At 40.6% G+C, this 22,368-nt stretch overlaps 1 protein-coding gene across 2 annotated transcripts in view; it reads left to right on the top strand.

Annotated features, from left to right (window-relative positions):
• Positions 1–20,294, top strand: part of sema3fa (sema domain, immunoglobulin domain (Ig), short basic domain, secreted, (semaphorin) 3Fa) — a 47,150-nt gene extending 26,856 nt beyond the window's left edge. For both annotated transcript variants that reach the window (XM_084928840.1, XM_084928841.1), the window contains 17 exons: positions 146–306; positions 392–454; positions 2,674–2,793; positions 4,161–4,250; positions 5,280–5,373; positions 7,703–7,822; positions 9,183–9,322; positions 10,319–10,433; positions 14,884–14,953; positions 15,774–15,918; positions 16,010–16,232; positions 16,524–16,612; positions 16,744–16,785; positions 17,229–17,386; positions 17,567–17,628; positions 17,738–17,871; positions 17,967–20,294. In XM_084928840.1, coding sequence (XP_084784966.1) covers positions 146–306; positions 392–454; positions 2,674–2,793; positions 4,161–4,250; positions 5,280–5,373; positions 7,703–7,822; positions 9,183–9,322; positions 10,319–10,433; positions 14,884–14,953; positions 15,774–15,918; positions 16,010–16,232; positions 16,524–16,612; positions 16,744–16,785; positions 17,229–17,386; positions 17,567–17,628; positions 17,738–17,871; positions 17,967–18,395 — 2,255 coding nt within the window. In that variant the 3' untranslated portion in view covers positions 18,396–20,294. The remainder of the gene's footprint in view (positions 1–145; positions 307–391; positions 455–2,673; positions 2,794–4,160; positions 4,251–5,279; positions 5,374–7,702; positions 7,823–9,182; positions 9,323–10,318; positions 10,434–14,883; positions 14,954–15,773; positions 15,919–16,009; positions 16,233–16,523; positions 16,613–16,743; positions 16,786–17,228; positions 17,387–17,566; positions 17,629–17,737; positions 17,872–17,966) is intronic.
• The last annotated feature ends 2,074 nt before the right edge of the window (positions 20,295–22,368 follow it).

Below are 22,368 nucleotides of genomic sequence, written 5' to 3'. Positions count from 1 at the left end.
AGAAAAAGGCAGCCGACACACAATTCCTGAGACTATGTCTGTGGTTTGGGTTTTCCAGTTTTATTGTGTGTTTTTCTACTACAGTAATTGCAGGTTTAGTATGAACAAAAACATTTATTTTTGCACTTTTTTTGCCCCTTTATAGAGCTGAAGTCTACCGGCACTGCTCACCACTTCTCCTTTTTGCTGAATTCAACCGACTATCGGATCCTTCGCATGGACGAGGACCATGACCGCATGTATGTGGGCAGCAAAGATTATATACTCTCTCTGGATCTACATGACATCAACAAGGAGCCTCTCATAGTAAGAAAGTTTCTACCTAAACACTGAACTGCCCAAGCTCGGCATGGGTTTACAGCTAACCAGCTTGTGTATTTTTCACTGTCAGATCCACTGGCCTGTTGCCCCCCAAAGGAAGACTGAATGTGTTTTGTCAGGGAAAGACATCAATGTAAGTATTTAAAAGAAAAAGCAATTCTGACGAATCAAAAATCCCAAACATTTTCTAGTTTCATTTATAAAAACTTACTATTGTTAATTAATTTTCATCTAAATACTGAATTTTTGGTTGTTTTCAAATCAAATCATCACACACTAGCATCATACAAGTGATAGCTTCTGGAGACACCGTGCTACAATTATCCTTATAATGCATTTAATGTGGTTATTCAGTAGCACTCAGACTTCAGCTGGACTTCAAACTGAAATTTAAAAATTCTGATTCTACACTCTGTTTATAAAGATAGCTATATGGGTATCACACTATCACAAGTAAACACTTTGTTTCCAGGGTTACCCCTGTTCAAATTTAACAGTGTGTTTTAATCCTGTCTTTTTTGGTGATGCTCCCAATTTTAATGTTGGACTGGGGTTAACAGAGGACATTTTCAAGCTCCTCCAAATGTGTGACTGGTTATGAAGCTCTTATTTACTGCCTCTGAATCCCTGATAGCTAATTGCACACAGATGCCACCAATTTAGTTGAAGCAGGAACTTGAATCTTGCAAAAAAAAAAATGCACCAGTCTAGAAATGCCAAATTATTATCATTATTTTCCTTTCTTTCCACACCGTAATCATTTTACCTTTTGTTGTTCAGACAAGCTTCCAAAATGAATCGGTCACTGGAAGCCTCAGACCCATATGAAGTCTTAAAAGGGTTCAGAGACATTCAGACATCTCCTTGCACCTCCTGTGCAGCCCCCACAAAGAAGGGATGGAAACTCATCATTGAAATTCATTTAAAAACCAGATTCCTCTCCTTTGATTTCGTTCACACGTTGATCCCCCTCCTACCCTCAAACACACACATATGCACTTGTTTTATCCATGCTAGGGGTGAGAGACAGCACAGTCAGTGTGCACCAACAGTTTGATGAGGCTGTGGATAATAATCCTTCTCTTCCTGCTGGTATAAAGCTCAGGCAGCTGTTTATCCTACTAGAATGTTCATTTATGCACGTCTGGTGACCCACACCTCCCAGCGCCTCTGGCTACATTGGCCTACGTATGTTCATATGCGCCTGTATCAGCTTCTGTGTATGTGTGTGAGGGGATGGGTTTGAAATTTCATCAACAGAATAAGAGATAAGACCGGCTACTGCAAGACATCGCAGCAGTCTTGGCCGCTCTTTAGTGAATGACAAATGATGACAATTCAGAAGCAATTCAGAGGGGATGTTGGTTCAGGCAGGAGGTCAAAGGCAATCAGCCCCACTGTGCTCTCTGTGGGGGAGCACAACTGTGCCCTGAATGATACACACAGGCCAACATGCGTAAACACACACACACGCACAAAAACACATCCTCTGAAACCTCTGACTTGTGCATCTGTCATGCTGTTAAAATCTGCCAAAATGGCTCATCCCCCATCCTGCATACAATCTTTTTTATCTACTTGGTTCATCCTTTCTTTTTCACCAGCTGTCACTAGCAGAAAACATGACAGACAAATCTGAACAGAGCTTATCGGCTTGAACATTTCTGTAGTTGGAATTTTGATTTGGTGGATTGTGACCAGGAAGGCAGGCAGCTGGTCAGGCAAACAGATTGGAAAAAACCTAGAACGCACAGAGCTGTTCTCACCGAGAGCACCTCTTTGTCTTTAGTCCAAAAAAGGAAAACATTGGCATTGCTTGAATTTTACTACTAAGAAATTAAAATTCTAAATTCAGGCCCATCAGTGTTGAGCTTTTCACATTTTTGGCTTTATGGTTTGTCTAAAAAAAAAAAAAAAAGAAAAGTTAATTGGATTTCAAAACCTTTTCATTTTTTCATTCAAGCACTCTTATTTGCTCTAACCAAAATCTTTCCCATTTGTCAAATTTGACAGAACACTGAATTGGGTTTAACCTCAATCCCTGAAGCAACCACACTTAACATCTCAGAGGCGCTGCTTTCCTTGGTTTCAGCCACACACTTAAATGGTGTTTGGAAACATTTTCCCTGTGAGAGTGTGGTCCGATTGGAAGCCAGAGCCAGCCTGACACAGAGAGCGGAACAGCGCTGCCAAACAAAAGCCAGCCAGCAGAGGAAGTGATAGATGTGATGTTTTTAAGGCAGACAGAGGAGTTATTAACCATCAGTAGGGCACTGTATATTAAGCATCTCCCTTTATCTACTGCATTTTCATTATCTTGTGCTGTCTGTGTTTTGTTTTGCTGTCTCTCAGGGGGAATGTGGTAACTTCATCCGTCTGATTGAGCCCTGGAACCGGACCCACCTGTATGTGTGTGGGACAGGCGCCTACAACCCCATCTGCACCTATGTCGACCGAGGACGCAGGTCACAGGTAACCAAAGACACAGCCAGGCATCCATGGAGACATTTTGACCTCTACTCTCTACTTCTTAAAGAACCATATCAGTCGATCAGTCTCAGGTCAGAGACGCTCCTCCTGCTCTCGTGCTTTAGTTTCATGGGCTTTGCTTCTCTTCCATCATTTTCTGCGTATTAGTTTTCATCGATTTGCACTCTTTCACGGTCTGGAGGACTCAAAGAAAAAAGCTTGGTTAGACTTCTCCAGATCACCATTAACATTACAAAATTGAAGTTGGTAAGGCAGCTAAGTGCTGCTGCTTAGGGGCCATTGAGGCTATAAGCTTCTCTTACCATTGTGAATATCACGATGACACTATATCTATAGAAAATACCTCTGCTTGTGGTCCTCCATCCCCACCCTCACCTGTTTATACACAGTGGCCCTGTGGCCTGTCTTGCTGTCTTGCTGAAAACCTCTGAAAAGCAATCATTACTGATGGAGCCTCTCATCCATCATCAGCCTTGTAGCTCACCCCTCCCTCTGTCCCTTCCTCCATCCCTCCCTCACTCGATGGCCACGCAGAGCTGCGGCAGCTGCCTACCCAGTTATAGTCGACACACTTGCATTCACCGCTCTGCCTGTTTAGTCTCACTGTTCAAATGGAGGGTTCAGATTTCAATGTAAAGGTCAGTCTGTCTCTTGTCATTCAGTTTCTCCCCTAAGGCCCAAACGCTATGTTACTTCACACTGTAAAGATTTTTCTCAGTAACAGTAGATGTAAACAAAAACCAGTTGTTCAGAAATTCTTCCCTGTCTTATACAAAGGGCTTCACAGGTTTTTTAATCCCCAGTTCATGCCCAAACTTCGTCCCGTAACTGCAAACGTTTTCCTTTAACTGCATCAGCTTTTGTGCCTTTTTGAGGCAGCTTCACAGCTTTCTCTGCAGGCTGATGAGCTCCACATCAAAAAGTGTAAAAAACGTTTAGTTTGGTTGCTAATAACAGTTACACTGTGAACATGCGTACACGCATTTTCTCATATGTTGATGTAATTATATTCAGTGTATATGTTGTTTGCTATTTAATGTGTTCTGTATAACCTGCATGCTTTACAGCTGCGTTTGCATGTCTCTGAGTCTAATCGCACATGGGTATCAAATGATCAATGCCACTCATCAGGCTCTCTTCGATCACCTTTGACCTCCACTTTGACCCACTCACATTTGTATTTCCATCTTTAAGAACTACTTTTCTTTGATTCGACTTCTTTTGTCCAATCCCTTTTGCTCTGACATATTTACTCTTCTTTTTATGTCATGGTCGGCATCAGTTGACTTTAATCTGGGATGTTGTACGTCGGTAATGAGATGGCCATTGTGCCATGTCTCTGTTTTTAGGGGTTCCACTACCAACAGGCATCCCAATCTGGAGGGAGAACAAGTCGAGCAGCAGACTACAGCGCTACATCACAGCCTTTGGAGGCGAAGGTGGGCTGAAAGTTTTGTAGAGTTTTATGCCCACCTGGAGTACTTTTTATTAGAGTTGGGGGAAATAATAGGGGGAAAGCATAACTATAAAGAGATTTCTTCTTTTAAATATCTTGGATTATCGAGGCAGCTTGCTGAACTACTGAGCCTCCAATCAACTCTGCTTTCAAAACTGAACTGAAAGAAAGTTCTGCAGCCTGTTAATGACTAGTATTTTTTTTCAGACCTTTATCTCCAGTATTAAGCAGCAAATGTACACAAACAAAATATGCGGTGGAAAAAAGCTCCCCCTTTCACTAAAGTTTTCAGACAAATGCACAAAATTGTTGACCCAAACCACGGTTGTCATCTTCATTGATTTACGCAAATGGTAGCGTTTTCATCACCACACACATATTTATGAGTCATACTGTATCTTGTTACTAAAAAACAATATCCAAGCTCAGGTTACAAACACAGCTTTACATCTTTTTTGCCTTACATATTTCCTACCTGTCAGACATCATCAGTGAGCTTTGAAGTGCCTGAATGACCTCCATGTAGACATGTACCCAGTGTTGACACAGATGTTCCAACATGTCCTCTTGCACTGTGGAATAATGAATTCTTGTTTGAGCCACTAACATGAGAAGCATGGTGGATGAGTTTTGAACTGCTGTCAGCGTTTTCCTCCACCTCGCCATCGACTGATAACCGCTTTTGTGCACTATTTGTTCCCATTAGCAGAGCCATGTAAGCTGCCTATAGGGTCACCACTCACACTTAATCATTATTACCAACTTAACCAACTGATCACATTAGTTTGATGATGCCATTGCCTTTTTAAAACTTGTAAGTCTTGTAAAGTAAATGATATAGCCAAACTGCCCCCCCTCCCCACCCAAACACACACACACACACACACATACACACACACACACACACACATACACACACACACACACACACACACAAACAAAAAAAGTTCCTTAAACATAATAAATCTGTTACCATGTGGTTAATGTTTTTCTTCACCTTTTACCATTACAGGAATACATTTTCCGCCTTGAACCTGGTAAAGTGGATTCTGGGAAAGGAAAATGTCCCTATGACCCTAAGCTGAACAGCGTCTCGGCTTTGATCAGTAAGTATCAGCTTTTGTTTTTCCTTCCAACGACGTGTGCAGGCGTGAAAGACATAAAAGATCTGCAGTTTGTGTTTGGTTTGTATTGCTGAATGGGACTGCTGGTGATCACTTTGACACTGCAGCGCTGTGTTACCGAATTTTAAGGAGACTTCACGGTTGTGCATGATGTGATGATAAACTCTTTTAATTAGTTAATTGTTCATTTAAAAGTAAAAGGGCAAATAAAGAGAGCTTTTGGATTTTTTTCTTTAAATTGTGTTTAAATTAACTAGTATTTCAAAACTAAACACTGATTTTACATTCACGCAAGATGGAGAAAGTTGATAAATGATCACATGTACACAAGTAAATTAATTTACTGATAACCATCTCAGTCATTAGTCAGTCAGCTGTTTCAAGTCTAAGCAGGTCTGCAGATACGTGGTCATTTAGCTGGTCAGATGGACGTGTGCGCTCTCATGTCAGTAGGTGGTCTTTTGTTACCAGCTGCTTACAGGTGGTTAGACATGGCTCCAGGTCAGCGACCTTCTGCCCTCTGTGTGTGCATGTGCTCAAGCGCGCATACGTATGCGTGAAGGACAAAGGCGGAGAGCGTCTCTCCCTCTTTTGCTGTGCCATGTCAGCTCAGTTACAGCTGACCCAAGCAAAACTGTAACACCAAAAAAATCATCTAAATGTCGTCTCACATAGTTGGCAGGGCAGAGGCATACCGCACTGACACAACAGGAAGGTGGAATTTCCCTGGTTTAGGATGTAGGCGGGGTTTTTTTTACACTACTGTAGGGCTGCCACAAACGATTATTTTGATAGTCGACTAGTCACCGATTATTTTTGCGATTAGTCAACTAATCAGATCATCATCCATTGGACGTAAAACGTACAGCTTATTGCACCAGCATCCATCTGCTCTTATATAACTATCATTAGCTTACAGCTTTAAGTGTTTAAGGTATGTGCTAACTAAAAATAAAGACAAGATGATAGTTTATTAAATGTTAATGACATTTGCAGACAGCTGAGTTTAATAAACTCAACTGTCTGCTCCTTGCTATCTAAAATATAACGGGAGCATCTCACACTTCTGATAATCAGCTGTCTGCTTGATGTTTATTCAGCTGTGTAAAAACTATAACTTTAATCTCAGCCAAACCGATTTACTCAGGAACAAATAAAATACTGAAAAAAGACAAACAATACCATTTTTAAGTTATCTAAGTGACTTATATATATTTAACCTGAGTAGCGAAAGACGGCGGTGGGTTTGAAAACGATTTGCCGGGAGTCCGGTGCTCTCACGGGCTTTAATGAGCCTTGCCCCCTGCTAGCTATCGAGCTAGTGGGTAACAGACGTCTCCGAAAACGTGGGAGCGCTTTTGAAAATATGTGGTGTCCTGATAAACTGAGCAGATATTTGAGGTTTACACAGCTACATTCTCACCTGAAAATATGTTAAACGTTTATTTTGTGACCCAGAAAGAATAATAAGAGTAATATTAAAACTAACTAGCTGCCGCCATTGTTGGAAACTGTTCTGGGCCGCGCTATGAATTATGGGACACAGCTTCTTCTTCTTCTTCTTCGGGGTTTAACGGCAGCTGGCATCCTTGTACATGCAGTGCTGCCATCTTCTGTTTCAGTCCGTTATTACACTCTTAAATCCTACTACTCATTCCTGCGTCTTTTGGGATCTTACAAAGCTTCAAACGACGAGTCGACTATTAAATTAGTCGTCGACGATTTTAATAGTCGACGTAATCGTGACTAGTCGACTAATCGTGGCAGCCCTACACTACTGTTTCACAAGCTATGCCTCCACTTCACTCCTCATAAGGTTCACAGTATAGAAAGCAAATGCTCCAAGTTTCTGCTTTTTCTTTCTAGGTGCTGCACAGAAAGTTTCTGTTTAGGCCGAACATGTCAAATCTGACTGGCTTTCCTTGATCTCTAACCTATACGCCATGAATCTGTCTGATGTGAAGTTGACTTTCTAATTGCAGCTGTTCTTTCAAATTTCACTGATTAGCCCAATAAGCATGAGTACAGTAATTATGAGAATAGCATTTTTGTCTGAAACGTGACACAGACACCTGTGAGCTGAGTTTAATCAGACTGAACATGTTTTAATTTGGCACTGTCCTGAGTTAAAATTCCTGCCTTTGAATGGCCACATCTGCCGTGCATGCCATCAGTCAGATGCTGGGGAAATCTAGAGGGATGGCGTCACTTTTTAATGAAGTTCTGGCATGGTAGATAGCATGTTCTGTATAACGTGAAAATGTTTTCATCCATCATGACTTCACCTTGGCATTTCATCTGTGATTGACAGATGGAGAGCTGTATGCAGGAGTGTACATTGATTTCATGGGAACAGACTCCGCGATCTTCCGTACACTGGGGAAGCAGACAGCCATGAGGACTGATCAGTACAACTCCAGATGGTTGAATGGTAATATCTCAACTCACAGCTTGTTCTGCATCCAGGATTGACTTCCTTGACTCATTTTGCTGTAGACCAGTTTTTATTTACTCCTCAGCTTCTTAAGATCATTACTGTAATGTTTTAGGTTACCAAGTTAAGCCTTGGGGTTAAATACCATCCTGCTGATAGTCAAATCCTATATGTCTTTTGAGAATGTTCCCTTTCCAGTCAGTTTCAGTTGACTGAATGATCAATTGACTCAAAGCATGCCATTCACTACACTAACTGTTCACTGCATGCCTGCAGCAGAGTCTGACAACAGGGTCAATAGTGTAGTTGCAGGAGAAAATTAGCGCAAGTCAATAATGACTCAGAGTAGCCTTTGCTTTGTGAATGAACTGTGATTGGCTCAGTGACATAAATGCTGTTTGAGAGCTTTCATTTGATATGGCCAAATCAGTCACAGCATCCCCCCCGCCCCCCTGAATCCTGCAGGCTCCCAGATTTTCCTCTGACCCTGTTGCCCTGACAACAATCCCCTGGCAGTGGTTCACTGAATCGGGACACCTGAGTCCTGCTAATCAGCCATGTGAGATGTCACAGATATCCCCCCTCCCCCATTACATGGTTCCTGGTTATCCCCCCTCCGCTTGGTTTGGTTTGTCCTCATTTGGGACCCTGGTCTGTCACAGTGGGGAGGGGCACTCTGTGTTGCGTGTCCAGTGTTGACCCAGTGAATCAGCCAGCGGGAGCACACTGTGATGCCATATTGAGCATTGTCACTAGGAAGAAATAAAGGGACAAGTTTAGAGTGTCAAAGTGCTGTTTAGTCTTTAGGCTGCTGTTATTTTGCCCATAACAGTATTAATAAAAATAAATAAATAAAAGCATTTTATTTTGAAGGGTTAAGCTGCTGAATGAAACAAGATTTTCAAGGTCTCAAGTATTTTTCTTGATAATTGACAGCTTTCCTTGTTTATCTTAAAACAATGGTCAGGTACACGTGTAAACTGAAGAATACAAAGTCAACATACAGCCATGGTCAGAGGCAATTTTGTGTGCGTTCAGGATCTCCATCTTCTTTTTTCTTGAATGCTATTAGGAAGCTTTTTGACATTTGGCACAAAGGTTCACGAGGACCGAAGGAACAACTGATTTGATTTGGTGGTCAAAGGTCACTGTGACCTCACACGGCACATTTGGCCACAGCTCAAAAGTCTGCACGTGATTTCACAAAATGTTTAATGGGAGGCTACTTTCAGTGTGACATCATGACATTCTGAAAAACACTTTTGTGGCTGTAAAGAGGTTTTAAATATGTTGCCTGCACACATAATGTATTTTCCAAGACTTGTATTGAACATTTTCTTTCCTTTTTTGTCTACAGATCCCACATTTGTTCATGCACACCTCATTCCAGACAGTGCTGAAAAGAATGACGATAAACTCTACTTCTTCTTCCGCGAGAAAGCATCTGAGATGGGCCAGAGTCCCATGACGCAGTCCAGGATAGGGCGGATCTGCCTGGTGAGTTATCACACCAGTCATCAAATTTAATGCTTATGTGTCTCCGTAATGGTTAGTTATGCTCTGCTGGCAGTTTGAGGCCCATAAAGGAAGTCCCCCATGATCATCAGAACCTGTTTTCTGACTAATAATTACTATGTACAACAGAGTGATGCTTAGCAAAGTATTTGTCATTTGCCTCAAAGGCCAAGTCTGAGATCCTTTATTTCTTTTCCTCAGGGTGAAAGGTTTGAAGAGCAGGGTTGACTTTAATCCACGTCTGTAGGCATACAGAGACATATTTGCAAAGCCTGTGTTTAATTAGCATTGTAGTGTTGTAGACACACAAACAATTGAGCTGTGTTCAAAACTTTCAAAGCATCTGCACGTAGACTTCAGAAAAATGCCTCTGAAGGGTTCTGTGTTTGCAAGCTGCATCCCTTAAGTGTGTAATTCAAAAGAGATGAAAAAACAAGACAGTCTAGCTGTTCTAGGAGGCTTAGAGCTAAATGCTACTTTCAGCATCCTTACAGTCTCACAGTGGTTGGTTATTTTTTCTATAAAAAGTTGCTGTGTTTTTCTCACATCTTGTGTGTTAACAGTCTTGATTTTTTTTAGAGGTTAAATAAAGTATATATCCTCCAAAAAGATTAAAGTCAAGTCAAGCTTCTGGACGATATTAATTGAAACATTTAAAGTTCACAAGAAACTTGGAAACTTTTTTTCCTTGTAAATGTTAGTAGATAAAAAATAACATTAAATTTAATTCTTCTAACCCCCAAATCACTCTGACTGTGAAATGCGCTGATTTCATGTATCATCCCAGTTCTTTGCCTCAGTAGCAAAGGTTTTCTGACTGCCTTGTGAAGATTGGCCAAGCTAAAACATAAAGCTATGTCTTTATTTATACAGACCAGTTGTTCCAAACAGCTGTTGGTCAGATATTGCTCAAGCTCATCCCGTTGAGTAATTTTTGGAGCAGTGTGAGAATGACTCCTGTGTGTCTCTGCTTTTCAGAACGATGATGGTGGACACTGCTGTCTGGTGAACAAGTGGAGCACATTTCTAAAGGCTCGTCTCATCTGCTCAGTGCCCGGAGCTGATGGCATTGAGACACACTTTGATGAACTAAGTAAGTTGAATTATTTCCCAGGATCCCTGACCCTTTTAGAGCTTCTCTGATGCTCCCTTTCATCTCTGGATTTTGAACACCGCATCGCGTCACCGGTAGTCACTCTAAACCTAAAATTTAAGTTTGCATATTTAAAAGAGAAATGAACCATTTTCTTTCAAAATGTGTTGCATGTTGCATTTTACAGCTCAGTTAACGCAAGTCAGGGACCGTATAGTGCATTTGGTAGGAGTTAATGTAAAGCACATAATGAATGCATCGCTGACCTCACAGAAAACCTGGCAGATGGAAAGTGAGAATTCTTAAATGGCTGCGTAACCGCGACTATTCAAAACAAGGCCCTGCAGATGGACTTGTTGTTGACAGATTCCGTATCAACAACTTCATCATTTGTAGAGTTCTCTTCACATTTGCTTTGCATACTTTCTCCATGATGTTAATCCACATGTACTCAGCATTTGGTGCGGTGCGTGTGGGCCAACAGCTTACTGTACTATAGTCCGGGGACACATCCAGCAGCATTTAGCACATCTCTTCTTACGTGCTGCAATAGCAGGAAGAATCCCCGAGAAGCTGCAGCTTTAGATTAAGGTATCACTGACTCATACATGTTAATCTTGACATGTATATTCCTTTGAACCTCCTGTAAAGTAGGTGTCATCCTAAAAAAGGTAATGTCCATAATGTCAGAATGTAATCAGCCTGCTTTCAAGAACCATCAGTGTCTCACAGCCTTGTTTTTAGAAAAAGGAACCACATAGACACACATGCAGACTAATCAAAGTAATGAGCAGCAGGAATCAGTCCAGCACATTATGGATCATCACAGCCTCACATGACTGACGGGATTAAGGAGGGATTTGTAGTATCTTTAACATTGTAATGACAGGTGGAATGAGCAGCACTTACATTTTATTTTACTACACTGACTAGCTTCTGCTTGCTGGGAACTTATTTTCACAGTAATGAAAAACATATTTCACAACAGTACAAAACAAATTCTATAATCACCTTTATCCCATGTTCACATTCAGTCTGAATTGCCTTGTGAGTACCCCAGGTGAAACAAGAAGTTCTGATAGTCCAAGTTTGCACCTATCCAATATTATTATTAAGTAGATACAAACTACTACAGACTGTTTTTGCCAGGCCTGCTGTTCACTTAGCTTATGTATGAAAACACACACGTGTGTGTTAATTTAGAATTTATCATTAGATGACAAAAATTCCTGTTCATAAACATGGAAAAAATGAACAATAAATACATATATTTATTATTATTATAAATTACAGGCACTATTAACATCATGTTTGTGGAACACTTATTTACAGATATGCATCGCAACACATCCCAGTGACCTGCAAAGTGCCACTGCACTAAAAAGTTAAGCAAAATGTGCACATACACATACATGTACATGTAATGTGCCATGCGTTTTAGGATTAGCTGCTACACATAATGTATATAATTTGTAAGGACTGCTGCGTCCTAAATACCTAGACAGATGTTGATAACCCTGGTACCCTAGATAGTTTATAAAGTTTCATGGAAATCGATTAATGAGATATGCTCATACGTTATGATCATTATAGTAAGATTATTATTACTATTATTACCTGATACAGTACTTAAAATGAATTTACAGAAAGCCCCGAATAACCAACTCTTTAAAGTGTCTTTTAGTACAATGCTGAACAAGGCAAAACAACAGTTTTAACTCAATTATACAGCTTTTCCTGCAGTTGTGGTAAGGGAAAATGCCGAAACATGTAGGAGTAGAATATGTTTATTTATGTCTTAAAGTTGTGCAATTTGACATGGGGGTCTATAGGGATTGATTATCTGTTTTAGCTTACCCTTTTAGGAACGCCAGTTTTTGGAACGTAGCATTGGCTTCAAACTTTAAACACCAGAGGGTGCATTTTCTGTAACCAATTACAACTCGATAACGGCCTTGATGTGTAAAGTGTACAGGCTTGCGTTCAACAACATAAAGCACCACCGACAAAACAGCCTTCTTCATGCCTGAGTCTTTCAAAACCCAGATTTGTACACCTTTTCAACTGATTATATTTGTACTTTGCCTGAGTTCAACATCTAAGCCAGTCCACAGTGAATTTTGACAGTAGTATTAAACATTTCATCAAGCGACGGTGCAGGTATGAGCTGAATCTATAGTAGGCCTAATCTTGTGCAGTGATGAGGCTTTGCAGATGTTAGTTGTGTGTTAAGAGCACTCAGTGTCTGTGACAGAAAAGCACTCTTTTGTCAGTGTTGCTGTACTTTTAGCGGTCCATCCACTGTCAGTTGTAGCCTCGGTGCAGATGAGCACTCGTGATGAGGTCATTCTGAGTCCTGAGGTGCAATGTAACATCCCACAGCTCTGTGGTCGCTCTTCCCACAACCACAGACAGTCTAGTAAAAATGTATTCTGTCTCCAGTCCTGCTGGTCCTGATGGAGCCCAGCAGAGGCATCGGAGTGGTTGTATGAGGACTCGGGGGAGAGAGTGGAGTAGATTCAGATGGTGAGGCTAACAGAAGAGAAAGCTTTCAGTGTTTTGCCGAGAGGAGGGAGAGGAGGAATATAAAAGCAGAGAGAAAGAGGCACACAGACACAAGAGCGGTGAAAAATGTCTGCCAGACAAAAATGAGAATTAATTTGTGACCTATAAGGTTTTATTGCCTTTTTCCAAAATGTAATTATGGAGAGAAATATTATTTTTTTTGTTTTCTTCAGTTAAATCTAGTTATTTTTTTTAGTCACTGAACTCCATAAAACATCCTCACTCTTCATGTATTTTTGGGGGAGAGGGTTGTTTTTAAATTTCCTCCGCAATCATTTCGACTGGACATTTTAAGAATACATTTTAGGTGCACATTTTTCAGACTGGGTATTAGGGAGATAATAATATACAATCTGTCTTTATTTGACAGTTTTTCTTCCACACAGTGACTGTTTACTGAGTGCATAATTCACCTGCACTTTTATTTTTACTGCACAGCACCTTATTTAGCCCAGCCCTTTGTGTTCTTTCTGCGCTTACAGCAATTAAAGATGTTTCTCTGCTAATGTGATGCTGACAGCGCCTCAGAGACTCTGTCTGATCTGACACATCAGAAACAAAAGTTTGAATTATGCAACTTGTTCCAGTTCGTCGCCGATTTATGACTTTTCTCTTTTTTACTGCGCTTGTTCTATAGCCAGGAGGTCTGTCAAACTGGCGTCGGACGGGTTATGAATTTCTGCAGTGTTTGCCAAAAGTTAATTTTATGCTTAAGCGAGGGGCCATTACCTGTCATTTTCATACCTTGGCATGTAAGGAGATTTTTTTTTTATGTTTGAAAAGATTTTAAACTCCTGATCAAAAGGGAGTTTGTTTATTAAGGAGCTCTGCAGAGTCAGGAATGATGTTTTTATGCAAGCCTTGTGGATTTAAGCTTCTTCTTGTTTATCCAATGCACGCTGAGTAAAGTCGAGGGTACAGAGATTAAAGCATGTGTTATTACATTTCACCTTCAGTTCCACATGCATAACTTTCCTTTCGCTCTTTAACATGCTGCTTCTTACTTTCAGTCAGTTGATATTTGAGCGAGAAATCTGAGCAGGCGGATCCACACTCTTATTGTTGCTTGTTTTCAGCTTTTCAGATAACCATGGGTTATAAAAAGAGAGGCTAGGATTTCATGGCTATTCACTGAAATTGGTATTTTCTAAAGACTTTTGACTATAGGGTATTTTTTTTGTCCAAGGCCTTTTCAAACAAGTGATTTGAGAACTTGTTTCTTCTTTTCCATTGATGAAAAACCATGAAATGGAACTGGGTGTTTTTCTGCTCTACCTGTCTACATTAAATGTATTTCAGTTTTCCTTCTTATTGTTTTTCCTTGCACTTTTCTCTAATGAAACCATCAGAGGATATGTAGGGCTCAAAACCGCCTCAGTCCCACAGTCACTGGATCCATATGGCTCCTATTAAAGCCATGTTTCACCCGAGATCTCTATTTCACATATATTCCCTGCTGAGGCCGAGGAACTGTAGTTTCAGCTTTGGAAGAGTTTAGATTCAGGATCTCATTGAGACTCTCGTAACCGCAATTCATGATGAGCTCACAGCGAAGGAAGAAAAAGTCTCAGTGTCACAAGTACTATTACTTTGGGTTAGTTAGGTTCATTTTAACAGTTTTATTTTTTCAGATTTAAACAGGTCAGAGTAGGGAGGAGTATCACAGGAGTAACATTGTGCATTTGCACTCATTACATGGCCATTTTGTGCATAGTAGTTCTGTCTACTTTTCATGTATTTTTGCCAGCAAACCTGCAGAATGTCTACTAATGTGATATCATTTAACTGTTGCAATCGACTTAGGGATCCAAGTACTTCGTCATGCACTGCCTGTTATGGTTTATGACTCTGACTAATTGCTATAAATCTTTTCATTATCTTGTAGGAGATGTGTATATCCAGCCAACTCAAGACACAAAGAATCCTGTCATCTATGGCGTCTTCTCAGTTTCAGGGTAAGCATGGCTTTTTCAAACTCTCTAACTTTGATGCAGTTTTGGATAGAAAGTGTGTTTTGGTTCCCTCCTGTGGTTTTTATTCCTTTCCGCTGAGCCCGAAGGTGTCTGCTCTGTCTGATGTTGAAATGCGGCATTGCATTTGTGTGGGCCGTCACATTCAGGATGCAAAGACGAGACAGAAAGTGAATGTGGAGCCCAGAGGGAGTAGCGTTCCTCTGGGAGGCTGACTGAGCCTATAAGTTCCTCAGAGGTCAGGTTTGATAGCAGGTTGTCATTCAGCACACAGCATTAAAATTCAAGTCAACCAACCAGACGTGTAAACTGAGATTCTGACGGCACACAAAGCAGGAGGAGGTGCGCGCAGAGTCATAATAAACATGTCCTGATTAATGTATTTGAGAAACAAATACTATTATTGTTTCCATCTTCTCTTTAGGCATCAGGCATGTTTAAACCCAGCTGATAAAAACACATGTGGTGCTAATGACAGGGGCCCATGACAGAAGTTACAAACATAGTACACCCACCACACAGCGGCGAGAGCCTGTACTCTGGCGATTCTCTGCAGTATGTGGGTGTTTGTATGTCAGTGTGTCAGACAGCTTGACTCTACTTGAGTCAGTTTGAGTGTGTGTTTGTGCGTCATAATGTTTCAGTGTGTTCCTGTAAGTATGTGAGTACGTGGGAAGGAAGTAGATTCTACCAGCCACGGAGAGCTATCGCACTAATTATCCCAGGGAGTGAGAAAATCTGAATCCTCGAGCTGCTGTCTTTATGTGTTCACCTTTTTTTTTCTTTTCCTCCTGCCCTCCTCCAGATCTGTGTTTAAAGGCTCGGCAGTGTGTGTGTACTCTATGGCTGACATCCGTATGGTCTTTAATGGGCCATTTGCCCACAAGGAAGGCCCTAACTATCAGTGGGTGCCATACACTGGGAAAATCCCCTACCCTCGACCTGGCACTGTGAGTTAAAACATATAATATATATGTTACTAGAACCATGAATAAGATAAACAAGTAAATTGCTCAACAGAAATTTTTGGTTTTTTACTAGTGTCCTGGAGGCACTTTTACCCCCAACCTGAAATCCACAAAGGATTACCCAGATGAGGTTATCAACTTCATGAGAAACCACCCCACTATGTACAACGTTGTATACCCAGTGCACAAGCGCCCCCTGGTGGTCAGAACCAATGTGGACTACGAGTTCACCACAATTGCCGTTGACCAAGTGACAGCTGCCGATGGGAGCTATGAGGTGCTATTCTTGGGCACAGGTAAGTGTTTTAAGAACAAAACTGGGCATTGTCTGATGATTGCACAGTAATCTTACACGTCTATCATTGTGCACTGTTAAATTCTGTGGCCTTGGCTTTAGCTGGGAGGTTTGCACACGCATGTTGAAACAATCTGTCTCTTAAACATTAATGAGTCATAGTGTGGCTTTCCAAAAACCAGTTCTCTGTTGCAGATATTTTAGAATAACAATGAAGAAACCAAGGTCAAGGTATTAATAGCCAAATAAATCAACAGAGCTCAGCCAAAGTTACTTCTTCCCACTCTTTCAGATCGAGGTACAGTCCAGAAAGTGATTGTCCTGCCAAGAGATGACTTGCAGACCGAGGAGCTGGTGTTAGAGGAAGTGGAGGTGTTCAAGGTCAGTCTTGCAGCCTTAGTCACTTACTAATCCTCTTTTTGCCCTACTCTACATTTATATACCATGTTTGTTATCTGTGATACAAAATAACAAATCCAGCATTCACATGTTTTTTAATTATGTCACTTCAGGTTCCCACTCCAATCACTACTATGAAGATTTCATCAAAAAGGGTAAGTTAGTGTAATTTGATTCAGACCAAACAGTTCAGCTAACAGCAATCAGACAGAGAACACAGTCGTCAAATTCAATATGAAAATACACAATCTAAGAAAAAAAAATGCATGATTAAATACAAAACGTTGTAGTACACAACCAAGACCTGATATCCAACTATAAATTTTGTGTAATTTGGTGCAGCTTATACTGAAAACAGACACAGGACTCTAGGTTAGGTTAGAGTATAGCCTAACCCGGAGCCTTCTTATGTCACATTGAGGATGATGGCTTAGAAACTCAGTGCAAGTGGCTTCAATCAGTTATTCATTCTTTAAATATAAATCTATAATTCTTCCTTGAAACATTAGCGATGTCCAGAATTGTAAAATAAATGGCCTTTGCTCGAAAATATGTTCCTGTTTTAATTTCTAATTTGTATTTGTTTTTCTTTTAACAGCAACAGTTGTATGTCGGATCAGTCCTGGGTGTGACCCACTTGGCTCTCCATCGATGCGATGTGTACGGGGAGGTCTGCGCTGACTGCTGTCTCGCCAGGGACCCGTACTGTGCCTGGGATGGCAAATCCTGCTCCAGATATTCTGCCTCACAGAAGAGGTGAGGGTCAGGATTGTGTAGACAGGGAATATATAAATGAAGCAGACGAAGTGCAGCAACAAAGTATTTGCACTTCATTACTTCCCACCTCTGCAGTTGGAGTATTTATGCAGGTTTCTTATTTTTCAAGTGTGTTTCTGTTAAATTTTATATCTGTGGCTGTTGATTTGACCCCTCTAGGCGGAGTCGTCGGCAAGATGTGAAGTATGGAAATCCTATCCGCCAGTGCAGAGGTTATAGCAGTGAGTGTCGCGTTGTACTAAGACTATAGCATTTAGACACCAGCATTTTTTCACTCGGGAGCTATCTCACAAATAAAATTGCAACTGTACATCATGTGTTGTTTTGTAGCCAATAAGAACCCTCTGGAGACAGTTCAGTACGGGGTGGAAGGAAGCACTACATTCTTGGAGTGCCAGGCCAGGTCTCCTCATATGTCTCTCAAGTGGCATGTGCAGAAGGAAAACAGTGACCGGAGGAAAGAGGTGAGTACAGCTCTTATATTAAACCTTCTATGATCTTTTTTTCTGTTTATCTTTTTTTAAACTTAAACTCTTTACTGGCCTTCTGTTCGTCCCAGATTCGCTCAGAGGGTCGCATGCTGAAAACAGATCAAGGACTTCTGATCCGCTCTCTACAGTCCTCTGACGGCGGCATCTACCAGTGTACGTCCACAGAGAAAAACTTCAAGCACACTCTTGTGAAACTGCAACTGGTGGTCCTTTCTAGTCGCACAGTCAACAACATTTTGGTGGAGACAGGCAGCCCGGCTCTTCCTCCGCTTCAGTCCAGTGCCTGGACTCCAAGTGCCAGTCAGTATAAGGACCTGCTAACCATCCTCAGCCAACCAGAGATGGGGCTGATCAACCAGTACTGCCAGGATTACTGGCAACTGGGAGACAGCAGCTTCGGGAACAACAAAGGCAAAAGCCTGAAAGAGCTGAAAGAACAGAAGAAACCTCGTAATCGCCGGCATCATGAAGAGCAGACAACTCCAGCTGAGACATGAGAAGCTTGATGTACATCGTATTCAAACAACCCCCTGTCTACCTTTACACACAACCTCCTAAACATTGCAACCCTCCATTTAGGGGAATGACTCCAGTCAGATAGAAAAATCAAATTCTCATCAAAGACAAGACAGAAACTGCAGAAACACAACGCAACAGCATCAAACGGTTTCTATGTAACTGTCGGGGATCGGGGGGAGGGGGAAATACACAATATTTATTGTAGGTTGTAAAAAGTAATTATTTGTACCTATCTAGCAACCCTGTTTTTTGTGAATAGATCAATCTGTGCAAATATTGTGGTTATTATATTATTATTATTAGTGTTATTGTTTATTAAGATGTGTTATTTTGTTGAGAATATCTTTATGTTTGGTGTTTTTAAGAAACAGCGACACTAAACCCAGACATTGGGAGTATCCATACATGGACAAGAACTGATGGACATGTATTCAGAAACTGCTAAGTGAAGACCATGTTGGATCCTTTGACTGCTGGCAGTATTCAGTGTCTAAGCTGAAAGAGGAGTCGGGATGTCCGCGAATGTCTCGTAACTCTCTGAACTTCACCAGATCTATGTACTGTATATTGGACAGTTTGTTTGTTTTGTTTTTTTACTGCGAAGTACAAGCTGTTGACAGAAAAAACAATAAAAATGGCATTTCACAGGACATGCACGGATAATGGAAATGCCCAGAGACTGCAGCTGTGACGTCATGGACGTACAGTTATATGTGATTGAAGAGCCCTCTGTGGCAGGTAGAACGTCTTTCCTTTCACGATGTGGTCCAGTCGGGCCTCAAGTAGAGCTGTTACTCATCTTCTTCCAGAATCGGTTGCTGCCAAGTGTTTGTTTTGTTTATATGTGAATATCACATCTCAGTGTCGTATCCTTAACGTGATCTTTGTGATAAGCTGTTTTCTTTTTTGGGGGGAAGGGGGGGGGGGGGGGGGGTGCTTTTAATGACACAAAAGCTGATAACATAACATTGCCTTCTCTTTTCTCTCTTTGGGAAAAGATATTCCAGCAGGCAGCTATGTGTGAGTTTGTAACAGTTTGTGATTATAAAATGAACAAAGCACCTTCTGTTGTCGAATTGGTCATTTCAAAAATATTAAATACTTCCCCAATATCTGTGGCATTTTACATAGTGTATTCATATAAGGCAAAGCATTCAGTTTGTAGGCTTAACAATTTCTTTTTAGTTCTCTTAATCCATTCCTGACATTTCTATGCTAAATATCAGTTCTCAACAGGGGGAATATGTAAAATGTAATCAGTCTACAAAAACTGGGCTGATGTTCAGAGCTTTGGAGAGTAATGTTTCTGATTAGGGATGTGCTTAATGTATCAACTACTTACCAACAAAGATGTTTGCCAGTACAGTTCCGCCACAGACGTTATATAAAAGCATGGAAGTGATTAAATTCTACAAGGTGTCACAAATACAAACACTAGCAAAGCTGATTGCCACCAAACCTGAAAAGAAATCTTTCCCAAAATCTTTAGAAGGTGGCTTTTCATTGTGCATGACGTGTACAGTGTATGTATGTGGTATTTGTCTAAAATTCTACATTGCTGTGGATGTCAGTGAATGTCTTTCTTGTTGTGGGAATATGGAAATGCTATGGATGTGGTCACACCTTTTTATGGTGGGAAAGGCTTGAAGGCAAGATTGTGATTTTTATTCTCTCTCTCTCTCTCTCTCCCTCTCTCTCTCTCTCTCTCTCTCTCTTTTGCTCTCAAAAAAATCAGAAAAGCAAATGATTTGCAGACTTTGAGGTAAAGTTATGTATGCACAGTTGGTGTTATTGTAATGACTTGTAAAAAAATTATTACCTTTTCTTCCTTATCATTGTTGCTGACTAATAAATTAAAGCTCTATATTTTATAATAACACACGTTCTCTTCTGTTTGCCAGTGTTGGTACATAGTACGATATGCTTCCTGCCATGCAGGCACTTCTTTCTTCGTAACAGCCTTATAACCATAAGTAAGTAAATACAGATGTGGTTGACACTGTTCTAAAAATATCTGGAAAAAAAACATGCTGCTTACACTTCAATCATAGTAGCACCAGAAAACGTCTGCATTGGCTTTCCCACCTACTCTGTTACTTTTCAAATGAGTGAAAGTTTTTACTTTAATAGCAGACCTGATTCTGCTGTAAAGATCTATTGGAGTGGAAATGGTAGTATGAAGAGCTAACCACGCAGTACAAATACTCAATGAAGTTGTAAAATTTGCAGATAAGTAGACCGACAGCAACATACTGAAAACACTTCTGAAGACAGCCTAGTAATAGGCCTGAATGTTTGAGAGCTCAAACTATGATATTATATCAGGGACAGCACAGTCTGTTGGGATTTACATCTTTACTTTTCTAAATTCTTGAATCATCTGGATATGAATACATAAATTTTGTGTCACTTTACCTAAAATATTTCCACAATCTAAACAAGAGAGATAAAAGAACCAAGCTTGAAGCATGTTTGTGTTGTATCGTGTATCTTGGCTCAAGAGTTGGGCGTTCGTCTTGTAATCGGAAGGTTGCCGGTTCGAGCCCCGGCTCAGACAGTCTCGGTCGTTGTGTACTTGGGCAAGACACTACACCCGTTGCCTACTAGTGGTGGTCAGAGGGCCCGTTGGCGCCAGTGTCCGGCAGCCTCGCCTCTGTCAGTGCGCCCCAGGGTGGCTGTGGCTACATTGTAGCTTGCCATCACCAGTGTGTGAATGTGTGTGTGAATGGGTGGATGATTGTGTATAGTGTAAAGCGCTTTGGGGTCCTTAGGACCAAGAAAAGCGCTATACAAATACAGACCATTTACCATCTTGCAACTAATCAAGATCATGTGTCTTTTGTTCCATTTGCTATCTGACTCCATATGCATGAATACAATGTCAGTCTCTTACTGCCCAAACTAAACAAAAGCTGTATGGATAGCTTAAACACAGTGCCGGTAGCTATTTTCCTGAGAGAGGGAAAAGGCCCAGAAAAAAAAAGTTAATAAAGCCTAATTGACCATGTTAACATGTCTAAATGCACTGGGTTAGTGCTCTGGGACTGACTGATAGATATTTCCATTAACACAATAGTTAACAGGTGTACCTAATAACGTTGTGGTCAATGTATATCAATAATATTAATCATATTAATAAATAGGACTCTATTTAAGCACGGTAGTTGATCAGGTATCTTATTCTTTTTTTAAATCTTGTGCGCTCCTTAGTCAATTAATATAAAAGTTTGGTAACTAGTATTTGTGGGTGGCAAATAAACCCAACGGAGTAAAAAGTATAAGATTTACTCTGAAATGCTACAAACCCGAAGTGTAAAGTGGCTTAGAATGTAAAGAAGTGACTAACAAATTTCACTTACTAAAGTAGAGCTCCTGGGTAAATTCTCTCATTGTGCTGATTGGCTACAGTGTATTCAGTCACAGTGACTTTATCATTTTGAGCTCCTCAAAAGAGCACAGTAAGATTGCTTTATTGAATTTTTAAGGAAAATGTATTTCATCCGTAACACATCAGTGCACATGCCATACATACAAGCATGCATAGACAACTGAACGTGAGTAGATTAGGATCCTTAACCAGCTTCAGATTGAGGTCAATGAGATCTGTCGGGTGAAACCCTAAAGCCCTTTAAGCACTTCAGAACTCACCCTTCAGTCTGTAGTATGTAATAAGAAATGTTAGTATTTCATATTTGGACCTGGAACTGAGCGTCTGGTTGTGTATTTTGTTGGCTAATTGATTAAATACAATTGTTTATTTGTTTGTCTGTTTAAAAACAAATTACAAAACCTTTATCTATCTTTAGTCCCTTAAAAGCACTAAGCACACAACATGCAAACATACACTCATTATCTTTCCAGATTTAATAATTTAACTTACTGCTAATGTGGAACGGATTTCGTTTGGTTAACCACAATTGCACTTATATAAAACACCTAGCATCACAAATA

The sequence above is a fragment of the Perissodus microlepis genome, chromosome 5 (genome assembly GCF_051167445.1).
Source record: "Perissodus microlepis isolate ML-2025 ecotype Zambia chromosome 5, ASM5116744v1, whole genome shotgun sequence".
Taxonomy (NCBI): Eukaryota; Metazoa; Chordata; class Actinopteri; order Cichliformes; family Cichlidae; genus Perissodus; species Perissodus microlepis.
This window is presented reverse-complemented; position numbering and strand designations above follow the sequence as displayed.